General features: G+C 36.0%; 1 protein-coding gene across 7 annotated transcripts in view; it reads left to right on the top strand.

The window, feature by feature from the left end:
* GRID2 (glutamate ionotropic receptor delta type subunit 2) overlaps positions 1-16,236 on the top strand; it is a 672,274-nt gene that overhangs the window by 466,859 nt on the left and 189,179 nt on the right. For all 7 annotated transcript variants that reach the window (XR_002864118.2, XM_023925816.2, XM_086888568.1 and 4 more), the window contains 3 exons: positions 632-805; positions 5,666-5,827; positions 13,150-13,269. Coding sequence is in view for 6 of the 7 variants with exons in the window: in XM_023925816.2 (XP_023781584.1) it covers positions 632-805; positions 5,666-5,827; positions 13,150-13,269 (456 nt within the window). In the remaining variant the exon portion in view is untranslated. The remainder of the gene's footprint in view (positions 1-631; positions 806-5,665; positions 5,828-13,149; positions 13,270-16,236) is intronic.

The raw sequence follows: 16,236 nt of genomic DNA, 5'->3' as shown, positions 1-16,236 counted from the left end.
GCTGAGTGTTCAGCTGTAAGCCTTAATAGGTACCCTATGGAATATAAATTCGGTTTTAAATTAGGTCTTGCTATAAACAAGCACATTTGCACCTAGAATGCTCTTATGTGTTTTCTTTGCCCTTTTGGTAAGTGATTGCTAATTTGCACATTGTTTATAGGTTCTTGGTATTCTGCTTCTAGGAAATGAACACTTAAGGCCTGAAACATTGTCTCTACCTTCACAGCTCCTAAGCAATGGCACACTCAGAAATACATCATGCTATGGCTTCCTACTGATTTACACATTATCTGTCAAGGATGCTGTGAAATACTTTTAAATAAAAGATCAGAAGAGGTAAAAGGAGAGGCAGAGAAAACCCCAAATGAAGCAGCTATGAAAATGCAAATATTTGGTGAGGTTTAAGCACAGTACACTTTGAATTTTGCAGTTAAGGGTTGTATTTTAATACCATCAGTTATTTTAATGAGCATGCACATACTGGTTTTGAGGCTGCGGCGGAGTTTGACAATAGCTGTGTGTCAGTCAGAGGCCTCTTGGTCCACTCAGTTTATGTTTTGTTTATAATTTGGTGGTCACATTTCTGAATTTTGACTCTCATCCATATCCTCTCCCTTGCCTTATCTTTCAGGAAATAAATGACGTGGATGTGCAGGAGCTGGTGAGAAGGTCAATTGGAAGGTTAACAATTATCCGGCAGACATTTCCAGTCCCCCAAAACATAAGCCAGCGCTGTTTCCGTGGCAACCACAGAATATCTTCATCACTGTGTGATCCAAAGGACCCTTTTTCCCAAAGCATGGAGGTAGTTCATATACCAGTCTATCCCCACCTGGAAACTGTCTTTCTAGATAACTTCTAAGTTTTTTCCCCAGGGGCTTACTGTAATTAAAGTTGTTTTTCATGTCCTCTGTGACAAGTGGTTTAATGGTTCATGGCATGACAAGGAAATACTTGGAATTGGGGCACGGGTGGATATGCCTGATGGAGAGCAAGAACTTGCCTGCTCCACAGCAATAGAGATAAATGTCAAAAAAAGCAACCTGGTCTCCAGGTAGTAAGCTAGTTATTTTGTTGCCCTCCTAAATTTTAATTTTTTTCATCTCACCTGAAAGTCTGTCCTCCCTGTAGTCAGTGTCTCCTGAGTTACTATGCTTCTCTGAGACTCAAATATGTTTTTAATAAGAAAGTCTTCCTGGGAGCACCCACAGAATCTCTTTCAAGTGCCTTGGTGTATATACATCGAAACCTATGTCTGAATTCCAAGGAGGCCTTATTTTCAGGGTTGTTAATCACAAACTTCAATTAAACTATAGTAGGTTCCTACCACATGAATTCAGCAACAGGATCCCTGTCCTCCTGACTTCACATAGTTTTTCCAAGAACAGGTCCTCTGTTTTCTCTCATTAGGTTTCATCATGACAAACTTGGGCAAATCAGGAGTGTGAAATTGGCTTAATATGTTGATTTTACTTTTGATTTTTTGATTTTTTTATTTTTCTGTTAACATTTCTGCAATTGTAGAAAGATGGCTTCATATTATTATTTTTAGCAGTGGAGTGAGGAGCTTATCTGACCCAGCAGCTAAAAGCAGCCACCTCATGATTCTGAAAGAGAAGAATGAGAGAAAACATTGGGTGGAAAATATAGAGGTCTTGAAGAGTGTCTGTTTAAAATGAAAATATGTAAGGGACAAAGTGTGAATAGTCTTGTCCTGTTTCAGATTAGTTGTGAGAGCCTTTGTGCCACTAATTTTAGTTCACAAAGCAGCCAGCCAGCAATTATTGATGACATGAAAAACTGGCTGTAGCAGAGTGCACAGTGATCCTATTAGAGTTCTCAAAGCAAGCAGGGCTGTGTGACGCCCATTGATGCATAGGATATATCTACAGACTGTTTAAGTGCAAAAATCCTTTAGGTTGTGCCATTCTGTCGTGGCAGCATGGTCCTAGGGGGAACTTTGGTCATCTAGGGACAGTGTGTTCAAGCTGAGAGTGTGATCACATGCAGGGGTGCAAAGAGCAGTTCTTGTGAGCAAAGTTACTGACTGCTGCAGCAAGGCAGAAAATAAAAGTCATGTGTCCATGGGATGCCGTACATTTTGATTTGTCTTTCTCTTCAAGTTCACTTTCATTTTCACTTCAGCAGTTGGCTGAATCCGGGAAAGATGAGTTCTAGAATTCAAAGTTTACTCTCAACAAATTGGCAAATTCCATTTAATTTGTTAGATTGGATCTTCTACCTTAACCTGTGTGTCATGATCTACTTATAGCTTGGAGAGCTACAATGTTCCTACTGGAAGCTTTCACAGTATTTTGGTTCAAAGGAATGATGGAAACTGGGCTGGTGTAATTGTTCTGTGCAACTGAGTTGATTTTTTCATGCTTTCCCTGAGATGGCTGTACTTCATTATTTTAGCTGAGTGAGACAACATTATAAACTGCAAGGAAGGAAAACTGTGACACAGTTTCCCCTGTGCCTCTGCACGATGCACAATCCTTTGAGTAGCTGTGGGGTTTGTTTGCTGCTTCTTTGTTCTACCCAACAATATTATAAATTAGTTTCTAATCCAGTGGGGAGTTGGAACAGTTTATAAATTGAAATTACTATTTTTTTTTTTTTAATGACATCGAAGTGTGACTAATCAGGAACATTCTCTGGAAATTATAAGGGTGAATTTCTTTATTTTTTTTCTGAATTACTCCCCCTAAAGTCTGTGTGAATAATTAATTTTTTTCAGCATCTTTATTAAAACACTGAAAAATATTCTGGTGAAGATGTCCCACTGCATCTTTGGAACTGGCCTAATTGGAACAAATTCTATACATTAGTATCATTTTGAAGGCAGAAAGTTAAAAACTGTATTGACAGAAGAATTTAGTACTGTAACCCTTTTGTCATAATGCTATATGCAATATTGTAGGTACACATAAAATAAACACTGATAATCCAGATTAATCATTCATCCTTAATCTGATGCTATCTTTCTTCTACACTCTGGATAAAATATTCACATCTGAGTTTTATACTGCATTAACAGAAGGTTATACAGATAAATACTACTTAGTAATGCAAGTGTCCAGCCCTTAGCCTAACAGATTTAGAATAAAGAAGGGATTAGCAATGGACACCAGGCAATGCATTAAATGCTCCAATAAATTTACATGGGAAATTAATAAAGGTGTAAAGTGACTTTAAATTACAACCCTCCTTCTGTTCATCAGGACAGATATAAATGAAGCATACTTCTGGTAGTGACAGGGAAGGGTGATTTTGAGAAACAGGAATTAATTGTGGGGTCTTTATCATTGCATTATCAGTGATTGATTGCAGTAAATGTTAAACTCAACTATTAGTGAAGGACTAACAATGCTTAATAACTGCTGAACTCTGTCCTCCTGAGCCCTGTTAATACTTGATGAAGGCCTAGCTATATTACTCTTAGATTAGTGAGTGCATCCTTCCTCATGAACTGTGACAATTGTCTTCTATTCCCATGGTAGTAGGTTACAGAAGTTACCTTGAAAGCAATGTCATTTTCTTAGGAAATGATGACTGGGCAACCACAGCCCTTCATGTACCAATTTAGTCTCATTAGTGACCTTATTCCCTCTGCTCTCCAGAGGTGGTGTGGCACCACCACTTTTTCTCTTTGGCAAAGACTTGTACAAAAAAAAAGCTTGCCTTACAGCACAGTGATAATTCCTCCCTTCTCTAAACCAACAAATGTCCCTCTAGTGTCGACTTCACTGGAGAAACAGTTTTAGCTGAAATTCTTTGAATTCTTCGTAGGTTTACAATATGTGGCCAAATCATCTCAGTTGTTTTAAAAATACTTGATTAACCTGGGCCCACATCCTCCATCCATGCTTTTAATCCTGTCATGCACAATGATGCCTGGCCTGTGCATCTGAAGAAAGTAGATTTTGTTCCTGGGTGAATACCAAAATAGAAATGTTCACAGCCACTGGAGGAGCTCAAGTAAGAATAAAGAAGCACCTTATTTAGAAGGCAGACACAGAGAATGATCATTTAAAGAAAAAGGGTGCTAAGGATCAGAGGTTCTGTGCATCTGTGCTACTAACAGAGCAGTTTGTGGATGACACAAGCAAAACCAGCAGAAAGATGGGATTTACTAAAGGAAATAAAAATATTAAAAGATGTTATATGGGAAGGACTAATTAGACAGGAAGAGAGGTGTTTAGGGTTTTTTTAACTTTTTTTTTTCCATTTTTTAAAGCGATGCGTGAATTTGCCAATCAGTATCTCAGATCTTCAGCATTATTGTGCTTCCTTGCTGTATACCCCCTCCCAATTGCTGCAGGGCTTTCCAAGTCTTTGGATTTATTTAAAAAGCAGAATAGGCCCACTAAATTCCCATACTTTCCTTGTGTAAGCTTCTTTCTTCTTTTAAAACTTTATACACACCACCTGTATCAGTGCAAAAAACCCTTACAGAGAGTAGCCAACATATTCCACAAATCTGAGGAAATGTCTTTTGGCTTGTCTGTGACTGATGCAGAAAAAATCCCAGCAACCTTGCCTCAAATTGCCACTGGTTAATTTGTTGTCAGGCACTAGGAATGCTCTACAGAGCACTTTATCATGCATCTGAGGAAACTGTGTTTCCCTCAATAACTTCAGATGACCAATAGGTTATCTAAAAATAATATTCCCAAAAGCCCTTTTCATTTCTGAACATAATTTTTCTTCATGAGAACCTCTGTTCAGGACAGCTGAGGTTTCTTTTTATGATACTGTCAGTAACTGAAATGTTCCTGCCATTTGAGGACAGAAAAGACTGATGTAAAACTATACTGTAAATTACTTGTTTCAGAAGTGTTCGTGAGTTCTGAGCTTCTGTTCTTTTACATTTAATTGTATCTTTCACATCTGACTTTGAACTGGGTGCATTTAAAAGCAGCTATGTAGAAACTAGAACATGGTTAAGTGGAAGTGGCACAAAATTCTACTGTTCTGCCTTTGATCCCAAACTAGAACTTCCTCACACTGTATGCAGCTGTGCTCACAGTGAAACACACACATTTACTCTGTAAGAGTTTTGTCCTGCAAGGAATTAGCAGCCAATGTCAAACAGTCTGACAAACACTGTAAGTCGAAGAATCAACATGCAATTACACACTGACAAAAATTTCATTGAGTCTTATTTCATGCTAGAAAGTGCCAATCAGAATTGACTGCATAAATCAGGAGCAAAAAACCACAATGAAATCTCTTCTGAATTTTCAGAGTTTCTGGTTTTAAAAAAATCAAAACAGGCTTGAAGTTAATTTGATGGTGTCCAGTTATCTGGTGACTGAAAAATTGAGTCTCACAAGCAATTGTTTAAAAATAAAAGTCTGTTTATGGTCATAAGCAGAGCTGTAAATCTGGCAAGTGGAGCGGTGCCAGTGGTTGGGCTGCCTGTACTTCTCATGCGTGTGTAATTTGTTGTTGCAAATCACTTTTAGTGTTACAGCCCCCAGCTGCAGACTTTACCAAAGCCCAAAGGTGTGACATTTTGCCTCTCACAGGTTCTTCTTTATACCAAATAAAGTTATTTAATTACCAGATTATGGATGAGGCAAAACAAATGATAAATTCTGGCTGCTGGCAGGAGACTACAAATAGTAATGGTAATGATTCCCTTTTGGTCTCTTTACAGATTTCAAACCTGTATATATACGACACTGTTCTCCTGCTGGCAAATGCCTTTCATAAGAAGCTGGAGGACAGGAAGTGGCACAGCATGGCCAGCCTCACCTGCATCAGGAAGAACTCTAAACCCTGGCAAGGAGGGCGATCTATGTTGGAAACCATCAAGAAGGTACTTCTTCCCTGTATTTCCTCATCTTTGATTTCTAAAATACTCACATTAGGCAGTATTTCCTCCTGAGGTGCACATTACTCTTATCAGTATGGTTTTTATACACTCACAGTTCCTGAATGGAAGTGGTCTTTATTTGGTTTGGGTTGTTGGTTTTTATTTGTTGGTTGGCTGGTTTTTTCCATGTCATAATAATCATATTGAAATAAAACAAATATGTTTGTTTACCAAAACTACCAAACAGTTGGATGTTCAAGGAAGAAAAAGTGTCAAAGGTGGGCAAGTGTCACGGTTGAAGAAGTTTCACTGTGGTTAGGAAGGAAATATATTTACTCATTTTTTTGTAAAGAAAGGAACAAAAGTTGCAGAATTACGCTTGGGTAATGTTCTGCAGAATTCGCCATTGCACTGCCTTTGGCGTTAATAAAGTGAAATCATAGAAATGGGAGTAAGGAAACCCCTAAATTATCTAGGCTATATTCTGCCACCACAAAATATCCCTGTAACAGTCTTGATAGAGCTTAATGCAATGCTGCTGCTTCCCTGTGATTTTTATTTCCTGTTCTGCAGTCTTTAAAGATTATTTCTCCTAGTTATTTCCTTTCTTCACAATGTGTACAGCCTCCACATACTTAGAGAAAAATATCACAGCCTTTCTGGTCAATATTTAGTCAGTATGAACAGGTTGAGAGTTTGCCCTTCCCTGTAAGTTGTTTGCCTCATTTTCTTTATGTTATTGATGTCTTTCGTAAAACTGCCTCATTTGTCTGCATACACTTCCTGGTAATGTGTGCTTACATTTAAAGTGCTGGCATTGTAAACACAGAAAAGAAAATGGACAGTAAAAAAAATAAATTAAAATGATGTTTTATTTATGGCTTTCACTACAGGACATAAAGATAATTTAAAATATAATGTTGTCTTGAGAAGTTGCCATTCTGCATTAGGTATTTAGCTCTTCCAGAAATTATGATGATGCAGGCAAAATGTAAGACTCCTTTGAGCACTGCTTATATTTTACCCAGTTCCAGGTTAATCTGTGTTACCTCCAAAATGATAGTTCAAGGATTTCTTTGGTATCTGTTTCCACTTTCCATGCTAATGGTTTGAAGTCATGAGACTGCAAGAATAATCCAGGACACATTTCTTATTTCAGGGGCGGGATAAGTCTTTAAGGGACTCCAAACTGTATTGCTCTTAATCAATTTCAAGTTCACATTTGGCAGTCTCATATATTTTGACCTGAAACATATATATGTTTCAGGCAAGGTTGGTTCTCTTCTTACCTTGGATTTCGTAAATACTGTTGCACACTTTTCCATTTAAATGGCCAGAAGAATTATGAAGGCATTGAAGAAGGCAGGAGCAAGCAGAAATTCCTGAGTTGTTGTTAGCTTGCTAAAAAATGAATCAAATGCCAAAAAAATTCCTGATCTGTACAACTAACCAGGCTTTCATCTTGTCACTTTTGGGTTTATCTGCTATTTCAATTAGGTGACTTTGATAAGATACTATTTTATTAGTATATATTGAATAATCCAAATACTCCTGGAATTATCTCCCAATACTGGAAGTAACATGCTAAAATTGAAAGGCAAAATTTAATCCAAATGAAATACAGAAATTTTACTGTTTATGGATGTCAGCAGCATTTCAATCTGTAGGCAGAGGAAAGCTAACTGTGAAGCCAAGAGCTGGAATTGCACAAGAACAGGAATTCTGCTTTAGTTTTGTGGCCTACTTACCCTTTTCTTTCACTAAAGCATTTATGTAGGAGAACCTTGGGATCACAGGTGTTTACTTTTGAAATTAAAAATTTGGCATTGATGAATGCCTGATGAGGTATCAGGAAAACAATAAAATACAAAAGCAATGAAGTGAAAACAGCCCCCACTTAATCTCTCTTCCTGAGAATGCTTTTTTTTCTCATCTTGCCTTATTCTTTAAATATCTTTTCTCTCCTATTGTCCTGGAGAATCCTCTAAAAGAAACTGAAATACGATTTTTTTTCTTAAAAGCATATTACTTTCCCTTAATTTTGAAAGAAAACAGGTGGAAGTGACCACGTGGTATTTAAATAGTTTCTGAATTAAAAATTCTGCATTTTCATTTTGAAATCACCACTGTTTTCAATAGTGGTATATAATGGAATATTATAGTATGATATTGATATAATTCATGGTGAAAATAAATTCTGGGATTTCTTAAATACTCCCAGAAAAAGAACTTCCATCCTCTGCAACACCTTCATTCTCCCTTCATGATGACCTGTATTGCAGAGTTGAAATCATCACCTGCTCTCAGTTTGTCCCTCCTCTCAGTGTAGCTTCACTAGGAGTAAAATTATACTCAAGTATGGTTTTGAAGAGAAAAAGAGTTGAGAATTTTTCTGAAAAGATCCAGAAACAGGAACATCTGGCAGTTTTAGCTGCAGGGGGAAAACTGTCTTTGATTTCTGGAGGGGGAAATAAGAACAGAGGTGGGAAATCTTTATTAAGCTACTCACTGAAGAAGATAAGAGAAAGGGTTGCTGATGTTTTATCTACAGCAGCAATTGTTAAATTTGTTACCCTGGTGGTAAATAAACTGCTTTCTTTATAGTTAATGAGCTAGTAAAGGAGAGTAGGCAAAGAGAGGAAATTAGTTTCTAACATTTCTTAAAATGGTGAAAAAAAAGCTATCTAAGTCATTCCTTACTGTCTGTATTACTTTTCACTGTTGAGCATTTGACTCAATGCATCACTATTTCTACAAAAAGCTACAAAAGCGGTTTTTCTTTGTGAATTTGGCTGATTGGACAAAGCCTAAAGAAAACATTTTAAGCCTACCACAATTATTTAAATCTAATATCTGTTTCTGCCCATTCTAGAACTGAATAAACAGTTAAATTCATCAGGAAATGCAATCCTTCTAATGAATTTGGCCAGCTCCAGCAATTAGTTTAAATTCACTTTTGTAATAGGACCTATCCCTAAACACATGCTCACTTGTTTATTTCTCAGTAAAGCTATTTCACAGTTGGAGAAATAAGTATCACTGGAAAAAGATTCTACTGTGGGGAAAAATTAATCTTCCTGAGTAGCCTGGGAATAAATGTAAGCAGGATTATAGGGAGGATCAACTCAGCAAGATGGCATCAAGTTTCTGCATATACTTTCTCTCACATGTCTCAAGGGCTCTTCCCAGTCACATTTGTTTAGCTCACTAGCAGCAAATTTTTAGTGCTAGCAGCAACACAGAGCCTGTTCTTTTCTGGAAGATGAGCTGTACCTCTTGCTACTTCATGAATCATAGGTGGAATTATCAACTAGTTCTGGTCTCAGAAATGTCTGTGATACTCAGTGGTAATGTGCAAAAAAGTAGATTGGATTGTCTCTGCTAGTTGAGAACTCAACAATGTTCTCAAGATCAGACTTTTTCAAGAATAAAATGTGAAATGCATATTTACTGTTTATAGCATTTTTTCCTGCCTGTAGCCACATTGTTTTATCCTTAATTGCAAAATAGCCAGTACCTGAAGAAAACAGAAGAGGAAGTTTGGACAGAAGCTGAGATCAAGTACAATATTTTATAGCTGATGATTGGCACACTGGCATTCCCAAGTGGGGTCCTGACTGCTAGGTAAATAGTGTTTTCTTCAGGGATTTACAGTACAGTGGTGCCTAAGCACATCTAAACTGTAGTTTATCTTGCCAGTCTAGATGGGACTCAAGTAGGATTTAATTATATTGCCAAGCTTTATAGCAGCTCTGTAAAGCCCAGAGCAGTGATCAGAATCATAAGTAAAACATTTCTGGCCTAGCAACTGACACTCCACTCTTCACTTTTATATGTGTCAGGAAGTTGCATGGTTGCAGGTGAACCTTGGAAGAATTTGAGAAGGTAGATAACAAACATGTCTTCATTTTTCCCCAAATAGCATTGTTGCTGTAAGTTAAATGGAATGCAAAATTTCTTTTACTCTTGCCCATTATCATGATTAACACTAAAATCACTTGGAAAAATCTCATCAGGAAGTTACTGCATCAGTAGCTGCCATACAGATGGTCATTTCCTCTGTGATCTCCTTCCACTATGCATTAGCAGAGGGATAAAACACATGCTGTTAATCAAGTGTTTCAGAGAGATCCATACTGTGAAAGGCTACTCACAAAAATTGGAGCAGCGTCCTGAAAATCTTCCTAGGCAATATCCTGCTCTACTCTATCAGCCCTAAGCAGCAACCAGGGTTGTGTAAGCCTTGTGAAGAGGCTGTGTGGGACAGGGAGGAGTAGTAGAGAGCAATAACAGGATTGCATGGCCTTCAGGTCCAACAAGATCAGTCCCAGACAGGGAGGAGAAACCAAGGCCTCTAAGAAATTTCCTATAAATTTAGTATTGTTGGTATTACATGGGCGGTTCTTTGCTGTTTTGTCTTTCTGCCTCTGCCCTTCCCAAACTGGCAGCGTTCCCATTCTAATCAGAGCTCCTATTACACTATTTTCATATGTACACAGTCTAGGAGAGGAAGCTCTGATTAGGACACCCCTTAATGAGAAATTTTGAAAGAATGATAGATTGCCAAAATAGATAAATGAGAAATAATGTTGTTGTGGTTAAGATGGGTTCCCAAACAAATAAAGCTGACAGACTTAGAATTTGCATCTTGCCCTTACAATTTCTACCATTTAAAAATCAAGTTAAACAAAGTTTCTGGATGGAGATCAAATTCCAAAGCATCTTAGGTACTTCTGTTAACCTGTACTATATGTAAGGGAACATATATTTCAAAAGAATCCTGTGTTTTTGCAAGAAATTGATTGATTAATTATTTCAAGTATAATTGAGGTTAAATGGCTCTTTGAATTATTTTTTAATTGTATTTGCTCAAATAAGGACAAAGGTCATAAAAAATAATTTTAAAAGCTTGTTAACATTTCAAATTGCTATCTCAAGTCTTGAAAAATTATTTGCATTTTACACATGATTCTATCTCATGTTCCTTAAGTTTTGGGACCACTCTCAATCTGGAAAATAGTCACTTCCATTTTCTAGATTGAAAATCTCATATTCTCCATTTCTGTTTTCTGCTGTACAAAACATTTGTTTGCAGACAGCATGATATTTTTTCATTGTGGTTAAACATTTCCTTTCTTTCACCATTTAGTTCCAGAGTTTTCCCTTCCTTTTTCTAGGTCCTGCTTGAAGATCACTTAAACCCATAGATTTAATACCCAGTGTGCAGGAAAGTTTTAGGAAACAATATAGGAAATATAAAGTCTAATATACGCAAATCAGTATCTGGTGATGTCCAGATGGAAGCTTTGAGTAATTAGCTGGGCATCCCAACTCTTGCAGGTCTGTGCCACTTGACAGGTGTTTCTCCATCCTATGTTCTGTGACACTGTGCCTTAGGTATTCAAAAAAACCAGATAAGAACCTATGAGAGAAAAGGTATGTGGAGCAGGTTTCTGCTTCTGGTCCATGAGTAGGATGAAATCAAATTTAATTTAGAGGAAAAGGTCTATATTTGTGAAACTCAGTTATTTACCAAAGAATATGTTCAAGTGATTTTGTGGGTAAACACAAGTTCACTCTGTCTTTACTCTGATGTAGCCAGAGGTGTGCTAACCCCAGTATAAAAGCCACAAAGGTCTGGTTATTGCAGGATGTTGGTCAAGATAAAAAGTAATCGGAGTGTCTTGATAACCACAACATTTGTTGAAATTGTCTGGTTTGCAATTGCCAAATTGCAAACCAGAGTCTTCCTGCAAAAGTCTGTTTAGAGGTACCCTTAATCAGGCTATTGGCTTTTTTCCTTTCTTTTTTTTAAATTTGTTTTTGTTCTAGTACAGGATTAAAAAGTAAATACTATAGAAAGAAAATATTATGGAAAATATTTTACTTAGATCATTAAATATGTATATACACAAAGGATTTTATTTGTTTTAGCTGTAAATGGCACTCATAAAATAGTTGTATTATTATAAAATTTGTATTATAAGTATCTAATTATTTATGTCTTATTCCAGTACTAGTTTCTAGTAGTCTAGTAAATTCTAAAGGTATCATCTCAATGATCAATTTCATTATATTTGTTATAATCGCAGTAATGTTTTATAAAAGTAGAAGAACATTCTGTTATTTCACAGCAAATTTTGTATTCCTTCCTGGATTTTGTCCAAACTGAAGACGTAATAATAGAGCTTTTAATATCATGATTCAGCAAGGCTTCTGTGCTTAGCTAGGTGGTTTATATTGCAAGTTTTTCCAGTTGAAATAAAAAAAGCTCCTAAGTGAAACAGCAATCACAACTGCAAAGTTCTTGCCTTATGTTTTGGGGAAAAACTGCATTTCATGGGATTTTACACCAGAGGCAGATTTTTCATATTTTGTACATAAAATATTTTTTACCTTTTTTTTCTTGAGGGAGAGGGCTAAACATCAATTTTTCCTTTAATCTGTAAACTGAAGAAATTTTTGAAGGGTACAGGTTTTCATTATCAGCATTTCACATGGCTCTGTTGATTTTATATTTCAGGTCATCACAGTTCTTATACAAAGATGAAATGTGTGTCATGTTGAATTATCTCTGGAATATATTTTGAGTATGGCTGTGGTGTGTGTAGCCCTTTCAATTCTAATTCTTTGTGGGGATTATTCACTCTACTGTTTCATCTCTAGTATTTTAACCCCTTCCAGCAGAAATGTAAAAACTTTAAAGCTAGCTTGAAGAGCTTAGTAAAGGATGGTTGGGAGGGAAAAGAAAAAACACTGCATTCAGCTAGACTTTATCCCTTCTTGATTTGTGCAAATCAGATACATTGAGCTAAAAAAGCATGTAACTTTGTCTAAAACTCAGCCTGCCCTCGTGTTTAAATGTTTCATGGGGGAGAGACATTTGTGGGGGGGAAAAAAAAATATCAACAAACATAACTAGTTTTTTTTACTTTTCTTTTAATGTATTTGTGTTTAGCTTTGCTTCCATTAAAGTGCTTTGCAAAATCTTTTTTTTTTAGTTTGTTGGAGTTAAAATTTTAATACATATATCCTGGTGGGTCAAAGAACAAAAATCGGAGTGAAAATATGCTAAGAGTAAGAAGACTATTGCTTGTATTGCATCTGATTATCATTTCTGAGTTTAATTCTTCTGTGAAGAACTTCATTATGATGCAGGAATAATTTAACCTTCAGAATTTTTAGGAAAACATGGTCTTTGAAAAACTATCCTAGCTCTGGTAGTTACCTGCATAGTTAGTGCATGAAGGCCTTCGAGAAACAAAAGGTTTTTACAATTACCCACTTAGAAGTTTTCAGTCCATTTTCCTTTTTTATCTCAATAGGGTGGAGTGAATGGCTTGACTGGAGAACTGGAATTTGCAGAAAATGGGGGAAATCCCAATGTGCATTTTGAAATTTTGGGGACAAACTATGGAGAAGATCTTGGCAGAGGCATCCGAAAGGTGAGGCTACATATATTCAAACAAGAGATTACTTTTACTCATTTTTTCAAAGCTTTTCTTGTGCTCCATGTTAATAGATAAGTATTCAATGGCTTATATTCAGTGGCAGGTAACATGGTGTTCTGTATTGTTAATGGAGTAAGAGATGGGGAAAAAAGCTTTGAACTTTGAGATGCTCATCTATTTTATTATTTCAAGTAGGTCTTGGAGGAGGTTGTGTTGATCAAGATATCATTTGTAACATAGAATGTGTTAAGCTGATGGATTGTCCCAAAAGACCAGTAAAAGTCAGTTTGTTTTGTAACAAACACCTTACAACTCCTGTCCAAAATAGCAAATTTTACATTGAATTATGTTTAGAGCACCCGGATTGGTCCCTGATACTTGGTCAAAGTGGGATGCTCCACCTGCTAGACGATTAAAATTCATGGCTGTGGAAAGAGAAATTCTGTTATATAATAGATAAAAATTTCTGTAGCCTCTTCATGAAATAAATACATGGTATTTTAATAGGAGTTAACTTTTACAGAATTAGTTAATATTATGTATTCAGCTGCAAAACACAGTCCAAAGGCTTGGACTTGGAATGTTACAGAGAATGGCATCAACGTCCAGCAGAATTATTCTTTCTTGGTATTTGAGTTTTGCCAGTCTAAATTTAAATTTAAGCCCTGTGTGCCAAATGGTGGAAACATGTCTCTATGTGCAATGAATATCCTTAACTTTGAATAACTGCTCATCTGGTATTGTAAAAATCATGTGGAACTTCACAGGTAAACAAAATGTTAATAGGCTTTTCCAGGAGCAACTCTCCTTCAAGTACAGATTTCCTGAAAAATACCCAAGATCTCATCATTTAGGGTATCACATCATACTGGGTTTTGTATAGGAGGAGCATGAAGTAGTTGAAAGGAAATGAGTTTTCTTAGTACATGTAAACTGGTTCCATGTGTCAGTGTCACTGTATGATGAAGTGCATCATTTGTCTGCATAGCTTCTGGAGCAACAGATAAATACTCTGAAGGAAGGAAGAGACAAATAAGTCTAAAGTGTATAAAAACTTAACTTTCTCCTCCACTGTTCATCGGAATTGTTATTCTGTTTGTGCTGTTTCATCTCTTGTCAATACCCTAATGTACACATGAGCCTATGGCTGTGTCACTTTGAGCAGAGGTCCTGACAGATGCTTCAGAAACTGGACAGAACTGGATCTGGTTGATATTTGGAGGTACCTCATAGAGTCTTTGGAGACCACAATGTTGGATAAGTCCTTATTCCTTTACATTTAAGTACTGTCTCTTTCAACATATTTTGATTTATTTTTCATTCTATGCACTGAGGAGCTATTTATTCTTTAGAGCTACCTTCCTAGGACAAATCTGTATCTCTTCATTTAATTTATTTGGTTGACTTTGACTGGGGTTTTTTTGACTTCAGGCCTGTCTGGGTGAATGCCTGAGTGAAGTATTAAATTGTGTTCTTTCATTCCCAAAAAGATAGAAAAGAAAGATAGACTCACAGTAATATATTGGAAATATAGAAATACAAAAATACTTCCTGGCAATTCTAACTCTTTTTTGATGGTGTAATTTAGAATTGTGCTGTTAATTTAAGCTATGGAAGAGTTTGATTTTAAAACATATTAATGTCTGTGGGCACACCTAACTTATGTAAAACAGTGGGGTAATGCAAACAGGCCTTTTTGAATCTTCCTTGTTTACTCTTTATGATAGTTCAAGAGCAAAGAGACATACATAGGGAAATAGATTTGAAGTTGGTCAAAAAGAATAGAATTTTGCTCAGAATATAATTAGATGATGAAACTCAGCATCGTATAATCCTGTTAAGGAGAAAAGCAAAGTTTAAGGTATTAAAAGTCTGTGAGTTTTTTAACATTTGCAAGGGTGAGCATTTTAAATTAAATATAGATATTATAAGAAAATTTTCCTCTTGAAAAAGCTAGTCAGTAAATGCCTCTCGATAGAGTTGTGTGATGCGCTGCAGCTGGTAAAAAAAAAAGGGTCCGGAGCAGAACAGATTAAAACTGTTTCAATTTTTCTATCCTAAACAGCACTCAATAATCCAGGGAAACCTTTAGAAAGACCTTTTCTCTAGAAAGTTCTGTATATATTGTGAGAATATGTTAATTCTTCTCAGAAGTTTCTTTTAAAAAATTCCAATTATTTCAAATTTTTGCAATAAATTGAATAAGAAAATAATTTAAAATTATTATGGTATTTCTAGTCAATGTCACAGAGTTAAAAAAACAAGGTAGGTTTCTTAAAACAATCGCTTCAGAGACAGAGAAGAAAATTTTTAGGCTGTTTTACTATTTGCCAAAAGTTCACATCTTTTATCTTGGATTAGGATTTACTTTACAGCGTATGAATTACTAGTGTTGGAAGTAAATCATGATAATTACAGGAATCTGATATATTTTTGTTAACTATACTAATTAAAGTACACTTCAAATTTTCATGTATTTAGTGATCTGACTGCTGAACTACCTAAGCATTTTTATTTCTCAACTCTAGTGGAAGCAGCTGTAATTAGCAGACTGACTGAAATTTCTAAGCTAATGCATCTTCCCTAATCAACATATTTTCAAGTACTTTTATTGGAGATAATGAAGGGTAAAATCATTACAAAAGGCCCATTGAAGTCATTGGGACCAGAGATTCCCATCAAGTGAATTGTGTAAAGAATTGCTATTTTGTTTTCCTGAGGGACAGTCAATTGATTTTAATAAAGCAAGTAAGATTTTAAAACACACTTGAATTTCTTGAGAGTCCAAATTCTGCTTGAAATCTGTTCTGCTTGGGTTCTGGAGTAATTTATACTTTGCAACATTCACTTATATTCATAGGTGATCATTCCCAGGACTCAAAAAAAGCAGATAGTTTAGGATACACCAAGAATTCATGCTTATGTTTGTTTCATTTGAATAAATTAGGCCATGTATCTAGG

The sequence above is a fragment of the Cyanistes caeruleus genome, chromosome 5 (genome assembly GCF_971803275.1).
Source record: "Cyanistes caeruleus chromosome 5, bCyaCae1.hap1.1, whole genome shotgun sequence".
NCBI lineage: Eukaryota > Metazoa > Chordata > Aves > Passeriformes > Paridae > Cyanistes > Cyanistes caeruleus.
The sequence above is the reverse complement of the archived record's forward strand: the minus strand, read 5'-3'. Positions and strand labels throughout refer to the sequence as shown.